Below are 22,349 nucleotides of genomic sequence, written 5' to 3'. Positions count from 1 at the left end.
TTTCATCCAGCCATCTACACCTCCTTCCCACAGGCAACCCGAGTTACCAGTGGCTTATCTCTTATAAAAGCAAATATATTTAATACTCTGTTCCTACTCCTGGATAATGAAATAACCCTCCCATGGTTTCTTCTAATACTGTATGGACTCATTTTTTAAATTACTTATTTAAAAATTTTGGATCCATTTTAAATATATCTTTGTGTCATGTGTGAGGTATGGATCCAACTTTTTCAGATGCCCCTAATTGCCTTAATACCATTTATCAAAACTGTCTCCTGGGAGATTTTTTTTTTTAAGATTATTATTATTTTTTTAAATATATTTTATTGACTTTTTACAGAGAGGAAGGGAGAGGAATAGAGAGTGAGAAACATCGATGAGAGAGAAACATCGATCAGCTGCCTCCTGCACACCCCCTACTGGGGATGTGCCCGCAACCAAGGTACATGCCCTTGACTGCAATCGAACCTGGGACCCTTCAGTCCGCAGGCCGACGCTCTATCCACTGAGCCACACCGGTTAGGGTCCTCTGGGAGATTTTAAATTCCTCTTCCTTTCTATGAAACTATACAATTATATCAATGTATATACAATTAATACAATTATATCCAGGTGGCAGCTGATTATATTTTTCCAACCTTACCATAGTCCTTTCATTTTAATGTTTCTAGTATTGCTTTGGGAAATTCCAAATACCTCGCTTCTTTTTTCAGTTGATATTTTAATATTGGGACAGCATGGCTTCTGCTCTGATAGGCTGTAGGAGACATTATTTATGCCAACAAGATAGCCATCTGAGTTTTTAAAGGAGTAAATATTTCTGTGGTTACAAAAGCATCCGTGGATATAATTGAAAGTTATTAACACAGTTTGACTAGTTTGTTTTAGGGAAGGAATTGGAACTGAGACTGGGAAGTCTAGGTTGACACTAGTTAAGGGCCTTGAATGCCAGCTGTTGATTCTTGGAGGGGGTGGGGGACAACATGTGTCGCTGCCTGTCACTGAACATTTGTGAGCTAGAATAGAACCACCTTCCTGAACACTTGGCAGTGCTATCAAGATGGACGGGAGAAGCGGCCCCTGGAAGGAACCATTAGGGGACCACGGGAGGAGTAACAAAGCCCTGGGCTGGCATCAGTGAGGATAGAGAGAAGGGAACAGGGGTCAGAGGCCCTGAGGAAGCAGAATCCTCAGGAATTGGTGAAGTGAGTGGGGAGGAGAGGAACATATCACATAAATCCATAGTGGCCTTTTCAATTAGGACCTTTATGTAGATCTATTTTTTGAAAACATGCAGGTTATCAACTTTGTTTTGTTGATGAGTATAAAATAAAATTCTGCCTCAACTTTTCAGACTCCTAATGTTCGTAGGACTTTATCTTGATGTTTGATTTTTTTTTTCAAAACAGTTTCCTGACCAGGCAACACAGCTAAAGTGGAACGTTCAGTTTTGCCTGACGATCCCTCCCAGCGCCCCGCCGATTGCACCTCCTGGGACTCCTGCTGTGGTGCTGAAATCCAAAATGCTCTTTTTTGTAAGTACCACCCGGCATATGTGTGCACGCAGCTTCCAGTTTCGGAAGCAGCGGTTCTCAACCTGTGGGTCGTGACCCCTTTGGTGGTCGAATGACCCTTTCACAGGGGTCGCCTAAATACATCCTGCATATCAGATATCCACGTGACGATTCGTAACAGTAGCAACATTACAGTTATGAAGTAGCAACGAAAATAATTTTATGGTTGGGGGTCACCACAGCATGAGGAACTGTATTAAAGGGTCGCGGCATTAGGAAGGTTGAGAACCACTGTTCGGAAGAAAGAGTCACGTGAGGATAGTGCAGCAGCTTGTGGATAAGTGCAGAAATGATCTGTTGCTCCCAAATATAGGTCCAGATTCCTCGTCAGCTTAGACTTCATGTGACCCTGGTTCCTTGAGTAATAACAGAAAGTTATTGAACTAGATCATTGTGGGACAGTTGCATGTTAATCATTTCATTTTCTTTGCTTCACGTATCTGAATCTGACAGTAAATGATAGTACCTTTGATAAATTTTCGTCAAATGTTTTCGTTTCTTACTGTGTTTTCATTCTCTTTGTATGTGTTTTGTGTCTACAGCTTCAACTAACTCAGAAGACATCAGTCCCTCCCCAAGAACCTGTTAGTATAATAGTTCCCATCATTTATGACATGGCTTCAGGTACAACCCAGCAGGCAGACATTCCCAGGCAGCAGAACTCTTCTGTTGCTGCTCCCATGATGGTCAGCAACATTCTGAAGAGGTTTGCAGAGATGAACCCACCGCGACAAGGTACATGACCAGTAGATGATCTTTTATTGCGTATGTGTTGTAAGTTCTTTTGAGAGATTTCCCCTTCTCCCCGCTGCTTCCTCCTTTCCCGCCTCAGCCCAGTCCTAGTACTAGAGCTCCGGTCGCTGTGGCCTCTCAATGTCTGCCTGTCGCTTTCTTCTGTTCTCACTGGTTCTTTGTTTTTGTCCATGTCTCTGCTGCCTGGACTTCATTTTCGTTAGTGATCTACTATTGGGACTGACCCAGTTGCTAATGCCAGAAGCTTGTATTTATGGCACACATTGCCACAATGCCCTAGGTTAGGATGATAGAATTTTCCGTGAATGTGAATTCCTGCCCTCCCATCGATACCCGCCACTCTGTACATCACCAAGTTGAACTGCATGTCGGTTTCTCATATTTCATGGTTCAGTCATGAAGAGAATAATATTCAAAGTTCTGTATCTTCTCAATGCTCTGTGAAGAATAAAAGCTGATACAAATGGCATCACTGCTTTTTGGGCTCCTTATATAAGTTCAGGCGGGTGCAAGTGAACCTTTTCACCAAGTGCACAATGAAGCTCTCACGGTGAGCACCGTCAAGGAAACCAGAATGTTCTGACAAGAGAAACAAGGTCCGGTCAATACTGTTGTAGCCTACGCTTAACACACCACTCCTGGCAGTGCCAAATCCTGGGTTGCAAAACAAAGCTCAGCAAAGAGAACTTTCTTCCGTTTTGCTTATTTCCAATATTAAGGAAGTCTGCCATCTTTCTGTTGAGAATAGTATGATAACAGAATTATGTTTTTAAATGAGGGAAAGTCGTTCTCTGAAACATTTTTATGTACCGCAGTGTGAAAATTTTACTAGTAATAGGAGTCATGGGAGAAATTATTTATTTTTAGCTGTTTGTTTCCCCATATTGTATACAAGGGCAAGTTCTCACTCAAGTATAGTTTATAAAAAATGCACTGGGCAGTAGAGAAGGGTATGCTTCTTTTGTTGTAATACTTCTTCCACTTCTTATAATTTTCTGCTTTCATCCTTTGACTTCTTTCCTCTTTCAGCTAAAGAATAGGTCCTTAAGAATCAGAGTTTAAAGCTAACAGAATTTTCAAAGTAGTAATCCAGTAGAACTCTGATAATAAACACCATTCTCTCATAAGCAGTTAACTATCAGTATGTCTTGTGGAATTTAAAATTGAAAGGAAAGAATGTTTTGATCCTATTGCGATCAAGCAAGTGTTTCTACCTGTCAATAATGAAAATGTGTTTTTAGAAAAAGATGTCACTTCTTTGAATTAATAAATGGCTGGGATATTTTGAAATTGTTTTTCTTTTATGTCTACCTTAGACAGGTTATACCTTTGCATTTCATTTTCTTTCTGTACCTTCATTTTCCAGTGGTAGATGAGAAGGGTGCAATGACTTGCACAGGGTCGCTGCACTCTGCCCTCTGCTGGAAGGCCATTACTCAATTGTCTTCAGTTCTCATTTCAGCCACTGTAGTGTTAGGCTGTGCTGGTTTATAATATTAACAGCTGGTCTTGGTTTATTATATTGAAATATTTGTAATATTTACAGGAAGGAAGAGGCAGGGTGTTTGGTTTCTTCAAGCAAAGGGGACACTGAAAGGATGAATCGTTAGCCTCCCTCCCCGCCTGCCAAACCCATCACTTCCTCCCCTTGGAGGTGGAAGTGCTTTTAAGAAAAACCACTTTATTTTTGTATTAATTGATTTTAATGCTGAACTCAAGAAGTTGGTCATTTCCTTCAAATTTGGGAGAAAACTCCAATAGATGTCATAGAACTGTACTGTCCAATATAACTGTCACTGACTGCATGTGGCTTTTTAATTTTAATGTAATTTTAATTTAATTGAAAATTCTGTTCCTCAGTCACCCTAACTACATTACAAGTGCTTGGTAGCCACAGTGCGCATATAGAATATTTTCATCTTCACAGAAAGTTCTAATGGACAGTGCTTTCATAGATATTTTACCTGACCTTTTTAAAGAATAGATATTTTTATTGATTTCAGAGAGGAAGGGAGAAGAAGAGAGAGCTAGAAACATCAGTGATGAGAGAGAGTCATTGATCCGCTGCCTCCTGCACACCCCACATGGGGACCAAGCCCACAACCGGGGCATGTGCCCTGACCGTGAATTGAACCCTGACCTCCTGGTTCATAGGTCAACGCTCAACCACTGAGCCATGCAGGCCGGCCTGTAGATCTTTTCATTACATTCAAAATACATAAGATAAGCCAGTTGTCAGTAGCCTTGAAGCCCAACTTCAAAGGTTTACCCAGTGCTCTGTATCCAGTGTTTCTATAAACTCTAGGCATTTTCTTAAATTCAAACCTAGATAGGGCTTGCCCAACATTTCCTCATAAGAAAAAACAAAACCCAAACGAAATCATTATCTGATACTCAACACCAAAGCTTAATCCCCTGTAACCTGTGCAGTTAAAATTTACTCTTTTATTTGGATCCTTAAAGTTCTTGCTAATTTTAGATTTAACTGCCCCTACCCCACCGGTGTGTTGACATCGTCTTTCCTGTATTGCGAATAGCTAATGACCATTTTTCTCTGTTGCAGGTGAATGCACAATATTTGCAGCTGTTCGTGATTTAATGGCTAATCTTACACTGCCCCCTGGTGGGCGTCCATAGACACTATTGTTTTTAAACCAGGAAGGCTGACAAATGAGACAAAACAACAAAAAAAAGTCTGAATTCAGCCTTCAGTTTTAAAAAGGAAAAGGACCTCTTTTTTTTTTTTTTTTTTTAACTTTGAGCTAAATATTCGCAAAAATTTTCAGGGTGCACTTCATTCATCAAACCATCAATCTTTTGTATAGTGAACTTGTAAAGTGTGTCTAAATGGGACACGTTTCAAAGTAGGTAAATACATCAGTGTCTCGCTTGCCAATCTTAGATTTAATATTCTGTTTTATACTATAAAATTACGGAAATGCCAAACTTGTTTATTTAATTGTTTTTCTATGTTTTGGGTGTAATAGTCCTTTTTTTGGTTTTTGTTTTGTTTTTATAAGGCAGGTCTGTTGTTTTGAATACTGTAAAACTGTGATAAACTTTATATGAAGCTGTATTTTAATATGACCACTTGAATCCTTACATGAATATGTTCTGGGAGTTGTTATAAAAAAAAAAAAAACATCCCAAAGAAGCAATATTTAATAAAACTAGAGGTTTAAAAAAACAAAAACAGTGACACTCACTTGTGTGTATATATCAGCTCTATAGACTTCCCAGGGCCTCCCTTCATCTTTAACCTGGTGGGGCCAGTAACAAATTTCAAATAATACATGTCTAAAATGTGACCAAAAACATCTACTTCTTTGTTTCAAGTTTATTTTCTTCAAGCATTCCTACATTGACTGGTGGTGAACACTTAGCCCCTTGACTGTCTTTCAGTTTAGGATTTTGGTAAAAGCAAGAACCCAGTCTTTGAGAAGAGACAGTGAGTACTCCATATTAATCAAGGCTCTCACATACGGCAATATTCTGGTCTGTTGAGGATGTGGTAACTTTTCTGTTAGGCAACTTTCTTTTACAGGAGACTTCTGCACACAGCATTAATTAGGAGACAGAATTTGAATGCTCTGCCTTTGCATAAAATTTCTGCGGGGGTTCCTTATCTTGCTTAATTTCCCCACCAAAGTTGGGGTTATTCTAAACAATCCTGTTTGATTCATTGTCTACAAAACGATAAAATGTTTTGCTTGGAAGAAACCTGGTCCAGTCTCCTCACTTTGAAGAACCTAAGATCACATCTCAGCAGTTTCCTTGGGGGCACTGCGTTGTCTCTCCCAGTCAGTCAGGGACTTTGATAAGCTTGAAGGAATGTCGTCGGAAGCAAAGGTCTTCTGGTGACTTGATGCTGTTTGGGGAAGTTTTATGAATGACATCATGCTGAGTTATCTTGTCACTGTAATGTTGGTTCTCCACGAAATTGCAGATGCTTTGTCTAATTCCATTTTAGATGACTCAATTGCGCTTCTGTAACTGTCAACTACCAAATTCTAATTTCAAGCATCTCACTGCAGCTATAGCATATCTGTCCTCAACTTGGCTTGATTCTGTCTGTATTCCTTTCTGGTCAGCGCTGAGGCCTTCTTTGCCTTTCTCCTATGTCTTACTCTGCCTTCATCTCCTGCTTCTTGCCCAACTCTGCCACTATTCAGGAGCAGGTGACTAAACTTTTACCCTTCCTTTAACTTACCTTTTAGCCTTCCATTTCCAGTTCTCCTTGCGGTGGTCATCACATCTGTTTGTCAGTCTAACATGTCTTTATCAAGGGCCAGTCCTTTTCTGTTTGGAGCGGAATCCTTTCTTTCATGTAGAAACCTACATGTATATACAACAAATGTATTTTTATCTACAGGATAATACTGCCTCAAATAATTTTATGACTCAAGTTAACTTTTTAGGTGTTTGCCCTTTTAAGTATGATTGGTTTTGAACTGTTAATTGCATTTGAAACATGATGCATTCAGTAGACACTTTTTTCCTAATTATAACTCATCTCTGAATGCATTGTGCAAATCAAAAGGAAAATAGGACTCAGTGAACAAAGCTTGTATTTTGATGCTTATTTAAGAATACATCGGTGAATTTGAATTTTGATATCATACTTGGTACTTGGAATTGGAATATACTTTATTAAAGCTTGAAAACACTAGTATTTGAATTTTAGGATTCATCACAAACCATGTCTTTTGCCTCTTTTGTTACCTAGTTTCAACCAAAGGGATTGGATGCCCTTAGAGATTTTTTCTAGAGGGTTTGGGTCTTAACTTTAAGATGTTTTCAGTTTTAGTAATAAATAAAATTTACACACGTTTCAGAGAACTACCAACTCTCAATAGTTAATTTTCATGAAGATGTTTGGATAGTAGCATGTTTTAGTATTAGTTTAACCTTGAAAGAAGAAATTGGTTCTGATTTGCCACCTTTCGTGTATCTACTGAAATGCCATTTCAGAATGTATAGAAGTACTTTCAGAATTAGGAAAAAAGTGAAAACTTCAACAGAACGTATCAAGTTATTAATGGGATGAACCTTATATTTGAAATGAACTCTGAGTGAGTTAAGTATAGGTGTAAACTAAAATGTATTGTGAGTTTGAATACCACTAATAACTTTACTTTGTTGCAGTTTACACAGTAACCTGTCCACAGGATACTAATAGTTTGTTAGTCGTTCTTTGGACTGGGATTAATTTTTTAACTACAAGAAGCATAATTTTACTACTCTAAATTCAGATCCAATTTCATAGTAAAAAGTTGTTTCATGATTTTCCCCCAAAGGAATACCTTTTGTTTAATATTTATTACCCAAGTGTTTTGTCTTGTTTTGTTTTGTTAGTTTTGTTTTAAGAGAGAGAAAGGGAAAAGGAGAAAGAGATAGAAATTGATGAGAGGGAAACATCAATTGGCTACCTCCTGCTTGCCCAGATTTGGAGATCAAGCCCCCAACCTGGGCGTGTGTCCTATCCAGGAATGGAACCGGTAATTTCTTGGTGCATGGGACCACGCTCAGCCACTGAGCCGCGCCAGCTGGGCTACCCAAGTGTTCTTGACAGGAAATTAATGTACTGAAAATCTTAAGAAAACTTATAGGGACAAAAAGAGAAAATAATGTGTATTTCATTGTTTCTTGGGAAGTTTTCTTTTTCATTTGGTTTGATGGGAATGGACAGTGTGTCTTAGGGGAATGATTTGAAATTTATTTAGGATAGCTTTGAGGTTAAGAAAAAATGAGCAGAGGCCAGCCAGCATTGTGCTACACAACTCCGGGAGGCCACGATCTCACAATTTTCTGTAAATGGCGGCCACTTCCAAAGCTGTGATTTGTTAAAATACCTTGCTCAGGAATATGACTGATTGAGGAAAGGGCACATTTGGGTTAATATAATAGCTAATATTTACTGAGAGCTTACTATTGCCAGACACCATTCTAAGTATGTCAGTGTGTATTTAATCCTCACAACAACCCAAATGGGGTAGGTATTAATATCTTCCTTTGACAGATGAGTAAACTGAAGCCTAGAGAAATGTAACTTGCTGAGATCAAATTTACAACTGCTTAAGCTCAAGCAGCTAAGTAGAGACAACTTGAGTCCAGATCTATTTCTGTGAAATAGGAAGTCAGGGGCAGGCTTCAAGGTTTAGACTCGCCCCTCAGAGCCTTTTGACTGCACACAATTTTAACATGCTTTTCACACTCAAGAAGCTCACGAAACCTAACTACAACTGAGATCACCTCTTGTCATTCAGAGCTGACAATTCGTTGCCTTCTGACCCTCGTGGCACCCTAATTTGGAACTTAACTCAGACTCCCTTATGGGAGGAGCACTAATTAGCACATAATCAAGAGTACAAAATAATCCTCTAAGCGCCAAAGATCTGGCTTAGAGGGTGCAGCCTGCCAGAATCCACCCTCCAAAATCCAGGTGATGTGTCCACTTTGCCTCTCCTTGATGGCCCAAAGGTGTCACCTTGGCACACCGCAAACAGGTAATAAATAGGTGCGTGGTGCAGGCTCCTGCAGTCACATTTTACTAATTCCCCGATTTGCTACATCCAGTCTGTGGGCTTAGGAACCAGGTAAGTAAGCTTGGTAGAGTTGTGTAATGCCAGGAACATTTAAGTCAAGAAGTGTGCCTTTAGCGCCTTCTGCATCCCATCCCTACCAGGAAACAGGAAGGAGCACGGACATCGGAGAGGAGGGAGAATTCGGGCTGGCGTGTCTCAGTTTGGGGGAACAGAGTTCCAGGTAGAGACAGTGTGGGGTTCTTTAAGAGGGTGCGGCCGACTTGTCCTGGGAGCCGGGACGCCCCGCCCCGGGGGCGTGGCGCCGCGCGTCATGCTGACGCGCCCTGCACGTGGGGGCGGCTAGGGGCGGGGCCACGCCCACCCCGCCGCGCCGCTTCCGGCTGTCTAGGATTCCGCGCCTGCGCACTGCCGCCCGCCCCGCCCCGTGGCCTCCGGGGCAGGAGCGGGCGATGGTGCTGTCTGAGTTGGCCGTCCGCCTCAACTGCGCCGAGTACAAGAACTGGGTGAAGGCGGGCCACTGCCTGCTGCTGCTGCGCCGCTGCCTGCAGGGCTTCGTGGGCCGGGAGATGCTGGCCTTCCACCGCGGCCTGCTCGCCTGCGCCCCCGGCCTGGGCCCGGGCGCCACCTGCCGCGGCGGCTCCAGGTGCAGCCCGCGCGCCCGCCAGGTGAGCATCCGGCCCGGGGCCTTGACCGCTGCGCTCCCCCACCCCATCCCCTTGCCCGCCCCGCGCCCCCCCCCCCCCCGTTTCGAGCTCAGTGTCGCGTGCCCTCCCTGGTGCGGGGCTCAGATGCCCAAATGCCTCTCCCTCCCCGCCGCCCCCTGTAGTTTCAGCCTCAGTGTCGGGTGTGCGCCGAGTGGAAACGGGAGATTCTGAAGCATCACACCAACCGAAACGGGGACGTCCACTGGGGCAACTGCCGGCCGGGCCGCTGGCCCGCGGACGCCTGGGAGGTGGCCAAGGTAAGCACCTGTGGGCGATCGGATCGGGTGGGAGGGGTGACACCGCGGGTAACCTCAGGGCTGGTGTCTGGGCGGCCCCGGGCTGTGCTGTCGGACCCAACCCCCCTTAGGGAAGCAGAGGCTTCCTGCTACCCGTCTGCTTCCTGGAGGCGTGAGTTCGCTACTCCTGCTGGCGAAGCTGGAGGAAGGATCCGCACGGGAGATGCTGGGACAGGGTGCAGAGAGAGGGTCACGGGCACAGGCGCCGAGGGGGCAACATGACATGCGGTTTTGAGGGAAGCGGCTCAGATACCCATCTTGGTTCTCAGGTACCATGAGGACGGCCAAGTGAGCGAAGGCAAGAGAAGGCCACCCCATGAAGGACTTTCAGTGCCCGTCTAGGGAATGAAACTTCGGAGCTGGGGGAGGCAGCCAGATGGAAGGATTCCATGAGACTTGTTTTTAGGTTTTGGCAGTTTGACGTACTAATTGGGCCAAGTGGGGAATTTTTGTTGTTGTTGCCTTTTTGATGTTTGCCAGAAGCCGTGGAGGGGGTGGGAGGCGCAGGCAGCCTCCTTGCCAGCGAGCAGCGGGCACAGGCTCGGTGCCTGGGACGCAGAAATCAGTCCCCGCTCAAGCTGCGGTGAAGTGCCGCGGGGCCAGCCTCTGTTCCCTAACCCCAAAAATGAACTTGAACTGTATCAGCACCCCAGCCTGTTAGCTGTCATGGTCCAGTAAACCCCCAAACCTGCACTCTCTGCCCCATTTTTTTCTAAGCGAACTTCTCCGTTTACCTAGACAAGAAAACACCTTAAAACTCTATCTTTTACTGTGACGGTCCCTCACCCATTTGTTCTCTGCTGCTGCTTTTATACTCTCGGAATTCTCTGGAAGCACAGGCCACCTGTTTATGCCACTTGGCGTTGCTGTCACCTACAGACCTTCTAGTTCATACTCTTTCTAACCCCCTCTTCCTTTTTTCTCCTTCTCTGAACTGGCCTGGCCCAGCTCTAGCCCTGATGGCACCATCGTCTGCTTCTGCTGAGAGGAACAATCTCCCAGGGAGCTGACTGGTTTCACTTTCCGTTTTTCTTTTCTTTTTTTTTAATGAGCACTGTTTATTGCTTTATTTGTTTTCCCCCACTCCCCACCCCCCACCCCTTTTGGCAACCATCAGCTTGTTCTTTATATGAGTCTTTCTATTTTGTTTTGTTTATTTATTTGTTTTTCTAGATGCAACATGTAAGTGAGATCATATGGTATTTGTCTTTCTCTAATTTATTTCACTTAGCATAATACCCTCTAGGTCCGTCCATGTTGTCACAAATGGCAAGAAGAAAACAGAAGCACTAATTCAAAAAGATATATACACTCCTAGGTTCATTCCAGCATTACTAGTAACAGCCAAGATAGAGAAGCAGCTGAGCCCTAACCGGTTTGGCTCAGTGGATAAAGCGTCCGCCTGCAGACTGAAGGGTCCCAGGTTCGATTCCGGTCAAGGGCATGTACCTTGGTTGCAGGCACATCCCCAGTAGGGGGTGTGCAGGAGGCAGCTGATCAATGGACGTTTCTCTCTCATTGATGTTTCTAAGTATCCTTCTCCTTCCTCTCTGTAAAAAAATCAATAAAATATATTTTAAAAAGAGAGAGAGAAGCAGCTGAGGTGTCTTATCAATAGATGAATGAATAAAGAAGATGGTATGTATGTATGTGTACAATGGAATCTTATTTGACAGTTAGAAAAAGGAAATCTTGGTGGACCGGGTGGCTGAGTGGTTGAACATCAACACATGAGACAAGAGGTCACCAGTTTTAGAGGGGGGCGGAGGGGAGAGAGAGAGAGAGAGAGAGAGAGAGAAACATCAGTGTCACAGAGAACATCGATTGTTTGCCTTCTGTACATGCCCTGACCACAGGTTGAACCTGCAACCCTTCATTATATGGGAAGATGCTCCAGCCAACTGAGCCACCCTGGCCAGGGCTCCAATCATTCTTGCTTCCTCTCTTCCCGAACTCTCATTACCCTCTTTGTACCTGCACAGTCGTTATGAAATCCTCCTTCTCTCCATCTCTGCGTCACACTCTCGCCCTCCCTTTTTATTCCCTTGCCTAAAGCCCGTGGGTGGCTTTCTGATGCCCTTGGAATGCATGTCAGACTTCTTTCCAGAGCCAAGAAGGCCCAGCGTGGTCTGGCCCTTGTTCATTTCTCCACCCTCACCTCCCCCCCCCCCTCCTCAGTGCAGACACAGCAGGCGGCAATGAGAGGCAATAGGCGTGCTTCACAGAGCTGCGTCTGACACATGGGGCACATGGCATGCGACATAGTTTTAAGAAACGGCTTTCAGAGGCAGTAGAACCCCCTGTTGGCTTCTGTATCTAGAGAAAAGGAATAATCACTAGAATAAAATGCCATTGTGCAAGAGACGGGTTCACACGGGCGAGAAAATGCCAGCCAGAACATGCCTTGTCGTGGGAAAGAAAGCCATACCTGGTCTTGCAGCTAAGGCTCCTCTAACTTGCTCTTTTCCTCAGCAGTAGCTGGAGTGACAAGGAGAGTTTCTCCTTCCTTTTCTTGGGATTTGCTTGTGCTGCTCTAGCTGATTTCTCTGTTAGCCTGTGTAGCATCCGGAACAGGCTTCTTTCAGAGGCTGGCGTGTCGGTGGCTGTGCAGATACAGAAAGACGGGGATGGTACTGGCTTTTTTTCTTAATGACATGAGGCTCAGGTGTAGCATCCCCGCCATCAGGAACACGGCCCTGACCCCCCCCCCCCCCCGGCAGCCCTGTAGGAGGCAGTGCTGTCGCTTGCCTACTGAAATGTGTTTGTTTTCCAGGGAACTCTTTATTTAGAGTTCTCATCGCACGCAGTTTCTCATGTGTCATCTTTTCCAGTCCCTTGGCAGCATGTACTCCTGAGCTGCTGAGCTTGGTAAAGTTGTTGCCTTCAGATGGAAATTTGGCAAGATTTCAGGCCAGAAATGTGCCCCAGCCTTGCTATAGCACCATTGGGGGGGGGGGGGGGGTTGTGCCAGAAAATGCTGTAAAAGGCAAGATCCTGCTAGAACAGGCCCTTCTGCTGTCATCTAGTGCCTGCAGCCCCGGAGCCCCATCTGGAACTCTGCAGGCCCGACTCGCCCGCACCGTCAGCAGGGTAATCGCCTGCGTTTAAGGCCTGTTCATTGGCACGTGCCAGGCGCCAAGCAAGTGCTTTACTCGCATTAACTCGTTTAATTCTTGCAACGCACTTCGAGGTACATGAGAGAATCGCAGTCAACTCGGGAAACAGACACGTGACATTGGCCCCAGTAGCTCACGGGCTTGGAGGAAACTCAGGCGCCCCTCGCCCCTCCCTCCCACAGGCCTTCATGCCCCGCGGACTGGCAGACAAAGCAGGACCCGAGGAATGTGATGCCGTGGCTCTTTTAAACCTCATCAACTCCTGCGATCACTTCATGGTGGATCGAAAGAAAGTCACAGAGGTAAGAGCTGTCCGACTGCAGTCCCTACAGTGGGAGTCAGTCATGTAGGTCGTGTGGAGCCCGCTGAGAAACACCCAGTGCACAGAAACCTAGACTTAGCGTCAGAGCTGGCACTGCTCAGCAGGCTCGTGGGGCTCACATGCGTCACCTTCTGTGATGTCCAGGATCTCCTGTGCAAATGCAGTCAGGAGACTGGCCTCCTGTTCTTCCTAATGAACGCTTCCGGGCAACTCGCTGTTGTACCTTTCGCCACCAAGCTAGGTGAGCCTCGCATTTCTCTTCTGTGTTCTACCACCAACAGAAGCAAAGCTATCTTTAGTGTTAAAAACTGTGTGTGCAGAGCAATGCATCATCTGTTCATGGTGTGACAGCATTTGAGTCCTGCCCTTCTAAATTTCATTGGCAAGCCCGGCCAGTGTGGCACAGTGGTTGAGTGTTGACCTTTGAACCAGGAGGTCACAGTTCGATTCCCGGTCAGGGCACATGCCCCGGTTGCGGGCTCCATCCCCAGTGTGGGGCATGCAGGACGCAGTTGATCCATGATTCTCTCTCATTATGGATATTTCTGTCTCTCTCTCCCTCTTCCTTCCTCTCTGAAATCAGTAAAAGTATTTTTTAAAAACTTTTTAAAATGTAATTGACAAGACCAAGTTCCATAGAACTGGAGAAAATAGGAACACTACTGAATAAAGTCCAGAATTCTCTCTTTCGCCAGAGAACAGCTCTACACAGTTATCGCTCTGAGGGACATTGAAGAGAGTACATTTGAATGGAGTATTTATAACATGTAGAGAAAATGCATGTATATTCTGCTAGGTTGCCAGCGGCTAAAAGAACTGAGAAGCCTCTATGACATCAGTAGAGACAAAAACGATCGCAGTGCGAAGTTGACCCCTGTGCTCTCTCTTAACAAAGATGTGGAAGACTTGCCGTGCATTAATGAACATATGATTACACAGCACCATCTGTCTTAAAACACAAGCTAAAGGTGGTCTTTCATCATGGTTTCTGCAACAAAAAGCTCCCTTGGCCCAGCTTCCTGGGGTTCCAGCGATAGTTAAAGGCTTTTTGCATTTTCTGCTTTAGCCTGGGGTGTGCGCAAAGCCGCTAGCCAATACTCTTGCTCTTTGGCGGGTGGTTTTCAGCTAAGGGACGTGGGGGATGGTAAGAGACAGCCCAGCCAGTCACAAGATTTCAAGGACTAAGGGTAGTTGTAAGCTTGTTTGTATTTCTTTCCCTGATGAATTTATTACTCAAGTGGCAGGGGGTTGAACATAACAAAAAGCCTTTCTGCAACTTTTTTATTTTTTAATATGTTTTGTTCTTTTTATTGATTTCAGAGAGAGGGAGGGAAAGGGAGAGAGAGAACCATGGATCAGCTGCCTCCTGCATGCCACACACTGGGGATCGAACCCACAACCCAGGCATGTGCCCTGACTGGGAATGGAACTGTGACCTCCTGGTTCATAGGTGGACGCTCAACCACTGAGCCACTCTGGCCGGGCTGCAACTTTCTTTGAAACTACAGAAATGTCAGTTTACCCCACTGTTTGACTTTGAAGCCTTTTACCTTTTTCTGTCTTTCTGTAGGTGATTAAGTGTCGTAATGATATCATGCACTCTTCAGAGATGAAGGTATCTTCTATGTGGCTTCGAGATTTCCAGATGAAGATCCAAAATTTTCTGAATGAATTCCATAATGTCCCAGAGATTGTGGAGGCATACTCCAGAATAGAAGAGGTAAAGATTAGGTTGAACACTTTTGGCATAAAGAACTAAGGGGAGCCCTAGCTGGTTTGGCTCACTATATAGAGCGTCGGCCTGGGGACTGAAGGGTCCCAGGTTCGATTCCAGTCAAGGGCATGTACCTTGGTTGCAGGCTCATTCCCAGTAAGGGGCGTGCAGGAGGCAGCTGATCAATGCTTCTCTCTCATCAGTGTTTCTAACTATCCCTCTCCCTCTCTGTAAAAAATCAATAAATATATTTTTTTTAAAAAAAAAGAACTAAGGGGAGCCCTAGCTGGTTTGGCCCAGTGGATAAGGCGTCGGCCTGTGGACTGAAGGGTCCCGGGTTCGATTCCAGTCAAGGGCACATGCCCGGGTTGTGAGCTTGATCCCCAGTAGGGGGTGTTCAGGAGGCAGCCGATCAATGTTTACATTTCTCCCTCTCCCTTCCTCTCTGAAATCAATAAAAAAAAATTTTTTTTAAAGAACTAAGGGGGAAAAGTAGCGACAGTCACTCATTTAGAATTTGAAGTTTATTAGGTTTAAGTGAAATTTTAGCGTGTCAACAGGGCAAAACATGTTGATATGAAATCTAGAATTGTACTGGGCTAGGAAGCTTTTCTGTGGTCACAGGATGTTATTAAAATGGGTCCAGTCAGTGATAATTCATTATAAATGCTTCAAGTCATCCAGTGGAACTTCTTTTTCATGCAATCAGTTCATGTGTTTGTTCGGTATTCCAACAGCTGTTGACATCTGACTGGGCTGTCCTCATCCCCGAGGAAGATCATCGAGATGGGTGTGAATATGAAACAGGCATTTACCTGAGTGAGAGCCAAGTCCATGAAATCGAAACGGAATTTCTAAAGGAAAAACTTCAAGAGATTTATCTTCAAGCAAAAGAGCAAGAGGTGCTGCCAGAAGAGGTAAACAAAAATAAAAATTACTATATCCTCTGTGTGAGTGAACAAAACAGAGACACCAGGGAGGAAGAGTAGCTCCTCGTAAGGTATTCCCAGCCGTGTTTCTGATTTATAAGACAAGTAATTTCCAGAAATGAATCTCCTTTTGGCATAGATGAATATTACCTTGAAACAGTTCTTTTCGCTTCGTCAGCACACATGTCAGTGCCTGATATGTGCCATAGAGTGGAACCACATGGTAAGGCTGCCACAGAACTCTGAACCGCGGCTCTAGAGAGTCTATAAGTGGGGGTGGGGTTGTGGAAAAAGGGCTTTGCTGAGAAGGTGCTGTTGAGCTGGGACTAACAGAATCAGCTTGGAGTTTGACAAATGGGCAAGAGGAGAAGGGCGTTCTCGGCAGAAGGAACAGCACCTGTCAAGGCATGAAAGCAGCTTGGGCCTGGCCGGCATGGCTCAGTTGCTGAGTGTCGACCTATGGACCAGGAGGTCACAGTTCAATTGCCAGTCAGGACATGTGCCCACGTTGGGGGCTTGATCCCCAGTAGGGGGCATACAGGTGGCAGCCGATCCATCATTCTCTCTCATCATGGATGTTTCTCTTCCTCTCCCTTCCTCTCTCTGAAATCACTATTTTTTAAAAAGAAAGAATAGCTTGGGCCTGGACAGTGACAAGGAGGAGGCATATTTTGAAAGATTTTCTGTGCTTCACCCAGGGGTTGGAGCCGACAGGTGTTTGTTTGTTTGTTTTAAATCCTCGCCTGAGGATCTGTTTGTTGATTGTAGGGAGAGAGCGCGGTGCCCTCCCTGGCACACCATAGGTATGTAAAGTGATGGATACGACTGTTAAGTCTTCTGTGTTCTCAGTGATGGGCTTCATCTTGCTTTATTTTAAAATGCATAGAGCCAGCCCCACTTCCCTTCCTGCTGCTGCTTCCAGAAGGCCACCGGGGGCTCGGGATCATGGCCCCGGAGTTGTCCCGAGTCCCCTCTTCCCTCTGAGGGAGCGGCAGTTCTTTCCCGTTTGTGTAACAGAGAGCAAAACACACCGTGTGAGCTGCGCGCTGGAAGGGAACCTGCCATCACTTTAGCACGCGAGGCAGCAGCCCAAGGAGCAGGCCGGGTGGACGGAAGGCTGCCGGCGGGGCCTGCGGGCTGGCGTGGGTGCCCTCGCTCTGGGCCTGTGCCTCATGCCTCACTGCGTCTTGTATCACCGCAGAGCTGGCGACTGGACATTTTGAACCCTCATTATCTCTGTTTTCCAGGAGCAAATTGGGGTTAATTGGCTTGTTCTCTGGGTCCCAAGTCTCTAGATAGGGTTGATAAGTTCTCATTTCGCATGCTTTTGTTCAGTAGACCATGGCATTTCTCTTGCTGTTTCCATTGATCAAAATGTAAATTCAGATTGATTGGCATGTTATCTCTAAGAAGTTGAAGGTTGGCTTTCCACGATGTGTGGAACTTGACCTTGTTTGGCAGTTCAGTCCCAGATATGGTTATCCGTGTTCTCCAGGGTCAGCCTCCAAAGGCAGATGATGCGATAGCCCGCATTTCGGTGGCTCTGAGATGCCATCCGTTGTAAGTCACAACATGGATTCCGTTACTTCTAAGACAGAAAAAAAAATGCTGCCAATTTATTGTAAGACACTCAGTGGTAAGATGCATTCTCATTTGAGATGTTAAAATATGAAAAAGCAGCAACACATGCATCCAGGAATGAAGGAATGCGGTGATTATATTATGAGCACAGGACTTTTCCTGTCAGTATTTAACAAGACCTGTTTCTGGGATTCGGTAAGAGGGTGGGAGTCGGTGGAAAGCCAAGCTGAGGGAGCATGGCTCATGGTGGTCATTTAGGGTGACGGTTCCCCGAATGCCTCATGGAGCTCATGGCAGAGGCCTCGTCATGTCCGCTCTTTCCTGTTCGATCGACGCGCCGAAATGATACATAACGTTATCAAGGGCCCCGGAATACGCTGTGTGTGCGTGACCGTGCTTGTCAGTTGCGCTCTGCGTCAGAGCCGCGGGGAGCAGCAGCCGGCCAGCTCCCTGGGGACATGTGTGGCGTGTGGCCACCAAGGGCCGGCTGCCACCCCAGCGCCCCTCGCCTGGCCCCGCTGGCCCCCCCTGCTCTGTTCAGACCCGGGAGTTTAAAATGCAGCTGAAGAACACTGAGCGCAGTAAGTGGCTAAGAAAACAGAGGCAGGACTTGCATGTTCTCGAAATTCATCACTGATCTCAACAACCCCGGCGAGGGCCCCGCTCCGTGGAGCGTGTGTGGCGCACAGCCCGGCCAGCGTGTGCCCGGCTCTGCGGGAAGGGGGCGGGGGCCTGCGGCGTGCTGTGTGTGCTGGGGAAGGGGAACTGCACTTGATCTTAGCCAAAAGGCCAAGAAGCGATGGGGAAGGGGAACTGGTGTGATCTTCATTTTCCGTGTTTATGGTTTCCAGATTGATTCTTTAAAGCCCAGGTGTCCTTCAGGAGCTGCGGGCTTGTTTCCAGCCGGGTCATAAACAGTTCCACGTGCTTCCTAACCTCCCCGGCCCTCCCTGCCCACTGTGCATCTGGGCGACAAGCCACAGCCCGTCTTCCCCTCCCTTCCGTCCCGGGACATCATCCATGTCTCTGGCTGTTTTATTCGCTGGCATCACAGTCACCTGGGTGCTTGCTGAGTCGTCCCCCCCAACCCCCCAGACCTGCATGGGAATCAATCATGTGCACCCTAAGCTTTAAGGACCACCTTCCTGCTAGGGGTAGGGCACTCCACCACATTCCTTCATTAGAGTTAGATCTCCCTGACTTAGCTTGGGCTTGGAGTTCCCCATTTAAAAAACTTCATCAGCCCTGACCGGTTTGGCTCAGTGGATAGAGCGTCAGCCTGCGGACTGAAGGGTCCCAGGTTCGATTCCGGTCAAGGCATGTACCTTGGTTGCGGGCACATCCCCAGTAGGGGGTGTGCAGGAGGCAGCTGGTCGATTTTTCTCTCTCATTGATGTTTCTAACTCTCTATTCCTCTCTGTAAAAATTCAATTAAAAAATATTTTAAAAAAACAAAAAACTTCATCAGCCCTGGCTGGTTTGGCTCAGTAGATAGATCGTCAGCCTGCGGACTGAAGGGTCCCGGGTTCGATTCCGATCAAGAGCACATACTTTGGTTGCAGGCTTCTCCCTGGCCTGCGCCCTGGTCAGGGCTCGTGCAGGAGGCAACCAATCGGTGTGTCTCTCTCACATCAATGTTTCTCTCTCTTTCCCTCTCTCTTCCACTCTCACTAAAAATCAATGGAAGAATATCCTCCAATGGGGATTAACAACAACAGAACTTCCTCATACCCCAAAGTACAAGTCCCTCTCACCTTGCTCACAAGCACAGTGGCCAGCTAGCCTGAGTTTTATTTCGTTTGAGTACAGGATGCTTTGTTTTGAAGGGTTTGGCTTGGTTTGGTTTGTCCGTGGGCAGGTGGCTGTAGCCAAGGCTTCTGTCTCTCGGTGAACACGTGAGCAGGAGCCCAACTTGGAGCTGGGACTTTTCACTTGAATCCCGAGCCCATCAGATTCTCTGACTGTCCATTGTGTGGTTTCTTTCTGCAGATCTTAAATCGCCTGGAAGCGGTAAGAGAATTTCTAAGAAGCAATGAGGATCTTAGGAGCAGTCTTTCAGAGGATCTGCAGAAGCTGGCCAGCCTGTGTCCACAGCATCAAACACTGGATTCAAAGGAGCCTGGGGTACAGGCCGCCACAGGGGAGGTCTGAGGTGAGCTTAGGATCGGATGTTAAATAAGCACAGAACAACCTCGCCTCTTGATGTCGGTTCTCTAAGTCGGGTCACAGCGGACACACACAGTCTCTGAGGTTCCCTGTCCTCACTGGAGAGCAGGGACCCTGGGCTTGGCGCTCTTTCCAGTTGAGGGTTCTCACGTGTGAGGGAAATCAGCATACACTGCCTGCCAGCCTTGTGTAGCTGAATGTGCCTGAGGTCGCTGGGCTCATCCTAAGTGAATCAACCTTATCACTTCATCAGAAAGCATGGCAGCCCTGAGTGATGCCCACGGTGCCAGCTCTCAGCTGTGGCATTCATAGCGACTTGTTCATTTCCATAAGAAAACCGCACTGTTCAGTATTTTAGTTCCTTCCCCTCAAATAAAATTCAATCTCTTCTTTTATTTCAGGTTGCCCTTGGGCCAAACCAGACCTGTTCTTTGAAAGTCAGCACAACTTCGCCCTCAGCCGCCCTTTTCTGTGCAAAAGGGGAGACTCCCAGAGCACTCTGCCCGCCCAGAGGGATGCTGTGTCCCTGAACTTCCCTTTCTCCTGTGGGGGTGTCGCTTTATACTCCTAAGCGTGGTGTTGTTAGATACTCTTATGTCAAAACTGTTACCCAGGGGTCTTCAGTGTTTTTGCTTTTGTTTTGTTTTGTTACTATTTAAAAGGTGATGTTCTTTTCTGGTCCTAAACTCTGGCTGCTAAGCGCAGTCCCGTCCTGCCCCCACCCCCTCCTTCCTGAAAGTCTCATTCATGAGGAGGCCCAAGGCGCGAGCTGTGTGTCAGAGTTGAGATATAAATCCTTCCTTTCTGGAAGAAGGCAAGAAAAAAAATGTCCCAGAAGGCCATTTTCTAGCCATTTCCAATTAGTTACAGAACTGGTAGCCTGAGGCAGTAGGACAAGAAGGTAGGTCCATGCCGGTTAGGGCGGGGCTAGAGAACAGTGACTTGACTGACCAAAGCCGGGGGGTGGGGGATGGGGGGGTGGGCGGTGGGGAGGTCCCAGGTCAGCATCACAAACGAATGTTGGGAAAAGGCCCCCAGTTGCTGGCACTTAGGAGGAGTGACCTGCCTTGGCTCACTGAGACCCTAAGTGCTGAGCACCGGCCTGGCCCTCCTGCGCTCAGTGAATGTTCTTTAGCTGAAGGGTCAACAGATTCACGAGTTCATTCATCCTCTGTTCCTCTTACCCCAAATGTCTTCCCCTTTCAGACTTTGTTCTGCTGTGGTGCTAGCCATGGTGCCTCTGAACCTTCAGGGACAGAATTGCCACAGTCCCCGCTGCCCAGGTCCCAGCCGCCAGGATGTGACCTGGCCCTGGCTGGTGTTGCTCAATGGATAGAGCATCGGCCTGCAGACCAATGGGTCCGGATTCAACTCTAGTCAAGGGCACGTGCCTTGATTGCAGGCTCCTCCCTGGCCTGGGCCCTGGTCAGGGCGCCAGCAGGAGGCAACCAATCGATGTGTTTCTCTCACGTCGATGTTGCTCTCTGTCTCTCCCTTTCTTTTCCACTCTCCCTAAAAAAAAAAATCAATACAAAAATTTAAAAATGGATGTGATCTGTAGAGATGGGGGCGGGTGTTCAATGTAAATAGTTTTACATTAAAAGGCACTTAATGTACTTTTATAAAACCTAGATATATGCAGATGTGCCTGTAACTTCCTGTTTGAATCTTTCTTGTTACTCTTTTTTTGGGGGGGGGGGGGTTGTTTTGTTTTGTTTTTTTGGTGCCAAAACCTGGGAACGAACCATGCTCTTTGGTCTTTAATCTTACATTTCCTCTCTCCCTTCATTTTATGGAATTCCTTGAGATGACTTCAGTAGTAAAGAAACAAGAATTTTCATTCATCTTACAACTCCCCCCAAACTAAGAAACCTTGCAGTGTTTTCTAGCTTCTAGATAAAAGATACAAAATTTGGCATCAAATTAAATCTTGATTCACTAACCAATTTTAGACCTCACTTCCAACTTTAGGGACTTTGGGGTTATTACACTTTATTTTCAAACCTCACACATCTAGTTAGCTTTTCCTTATCTATTCAACAAACAATTATCAATGTCAACCACGTGCCAGGCATTGAATAAATGCAGACGTGAGGATTTTAAAGGTACAGACGATGGCCTATGTCTATGAGCTTTCATCTTCCTGGATTTAATGTCCGCTCTGGTAAATTAAGATACTGTTCTGAAAACTACTGGCAGCATTTGATTACATTGAAATTGAAATGAAGGAAGACATTCCCTGAGAAGGCTTAAAGCAAATGTGACGTATACAGGGACATCCCCTGTGGGCCTCCTACAGACCTGTGCGGTGGGAACAGTATGCACCGAGGGGTAGTCACAGAATTAGCTGGTTAAGTAAAAGTCACAGCACGGCCATGCTGCAGAGTATTATGCAATCGGTAAAAAGGAGAGAATGAGGACGTGCTATGGAATACTCTGAGACATATTAAGTAGAAAAGCAGATGTTAGCAATGCTATAAAACTATTTGTATTTTAAAATAACAGCTCTGGAAAGCTGTGTGTTTTTCTCAAGCTTTTTGGCTATTACCTCTGCGAAAGGAATTGGGGTTGAGAGGGGTGGTTCGAAGAAATTGGGCTTTTCTACTTTGTATGCTCCCATGTGAAATTTTTACAACATACACTCGT

The 22,349-nt window shown here is 46.1% G+C and overlaps 2 protein-coding genes and 2 long non-coding RNA genes across 6 annotated transcripts in view; 2 read left to right on the top strand and 2 right to left on the bottom strand.

The window, feature by feature from the left end:
* Positions 1–7,074, top strand: part of MED14 (mediator complex subunit 14) — a 63,266-nt gene extending 56,192 nt beyond the window's left edge. For all 3 annotated transcript variants that reach the window (XM_059679432.1, XM_059679431.1, XM_059679433.1), the window contains 3 exons: positions 1,413–1,538; positions 2,120–2,312; positions 4,894–7,074. In XM_059679432.1, the coding sequence (XP_059535415.1) occupies positions 1,413–1,538; positions 2,120–2,312; positions 4,894–4,967 (393 nt within the window). In that variant the 3' untranslated portion in view covers positions 4,968–7,074. The remainder of the gene's footprint in view (positions 1–1,412; positions 1,539–2,119; positions 2,313–4,893) is intronic.
* Positions 7,075–9,266: 2,192 nt separating this feature from the next.
* CXHXorf38 (chromosome X CXorf38 homolog) lies at positions 9,267–20,407 on the top strand. The gene is made up of 7 exons (XM_059679434.1): positions 9,267–9,540; positions 9,702–9,836; positions 13,174–13,293; positions 14,884–15,033; positions 15,765–15,944; positions 19,527–19,689; positions 20,105–20,407. The coding sequence occupies exons 1-6, from the start codon at positions 9,325–9,327 to the stop codon at positions 19,686–19,688; spliced, it is 963 nt and encodes a 320-aa protein (XP_059535417.1). The 5' UTR covers positions 9,267–9,324; the 3' UTR covers position 19,689; positions 20,105–20,407.
* Positions 20,408–20,846: 439 nt separating this feature from the next.
* LOC132224315 (uncharacterized) lies at positions 20,847–21,203 on the bottom strand. The gene is made up of 2 exons (XR_009450648.1): positions 21,009–21,203; positions 20,847–20,941 (listed from the first exon to the last, which is right to left on the bottom strand). It is a non-coding gene; the product is annotated as an uncharacterized LOC132224315 (long non-coding RNA).
* Positions 21,204–21,372: 169 nt separating this feature from the next.
* Positions 21,373–22,327, bottom strand: LOC132224313 (uncharacterized). Its single transcript, XR_009450647.1, has 2 exons — positions 21,894–22,327; positions 21,373–21,862 (listed from the first exon to the last, which is right to left on the bottom strand). It is a non-coding gene; the product is annotated as an uncharacterized LOC132224313 (long non-coding RNA).
* Between the last annotated feature and the right edge of the window lie 22 nt (positions 22,328–22,349).

Source organism: Myotis daubentonii, chromosome X (genome assembly GCF_963259705.1).
Source record: "Myotis daubentonii chromosome X, mMyoDau2.1, whole genome shotgun sequence".
In the NCBI taxonomy this organism is placed as follows: domain Eukaryota; kingdom Metazoa; phylum Chordata; class Mammalia; order Chiroptera; family Vespertilionidae; genus Myotis; species Myotis daubentonii.
The sequence above is the reverse complement of the archived record's forward strand: the minus strand, read 5'-3'. Positions and strand labels throughout refer to the sequence as shown.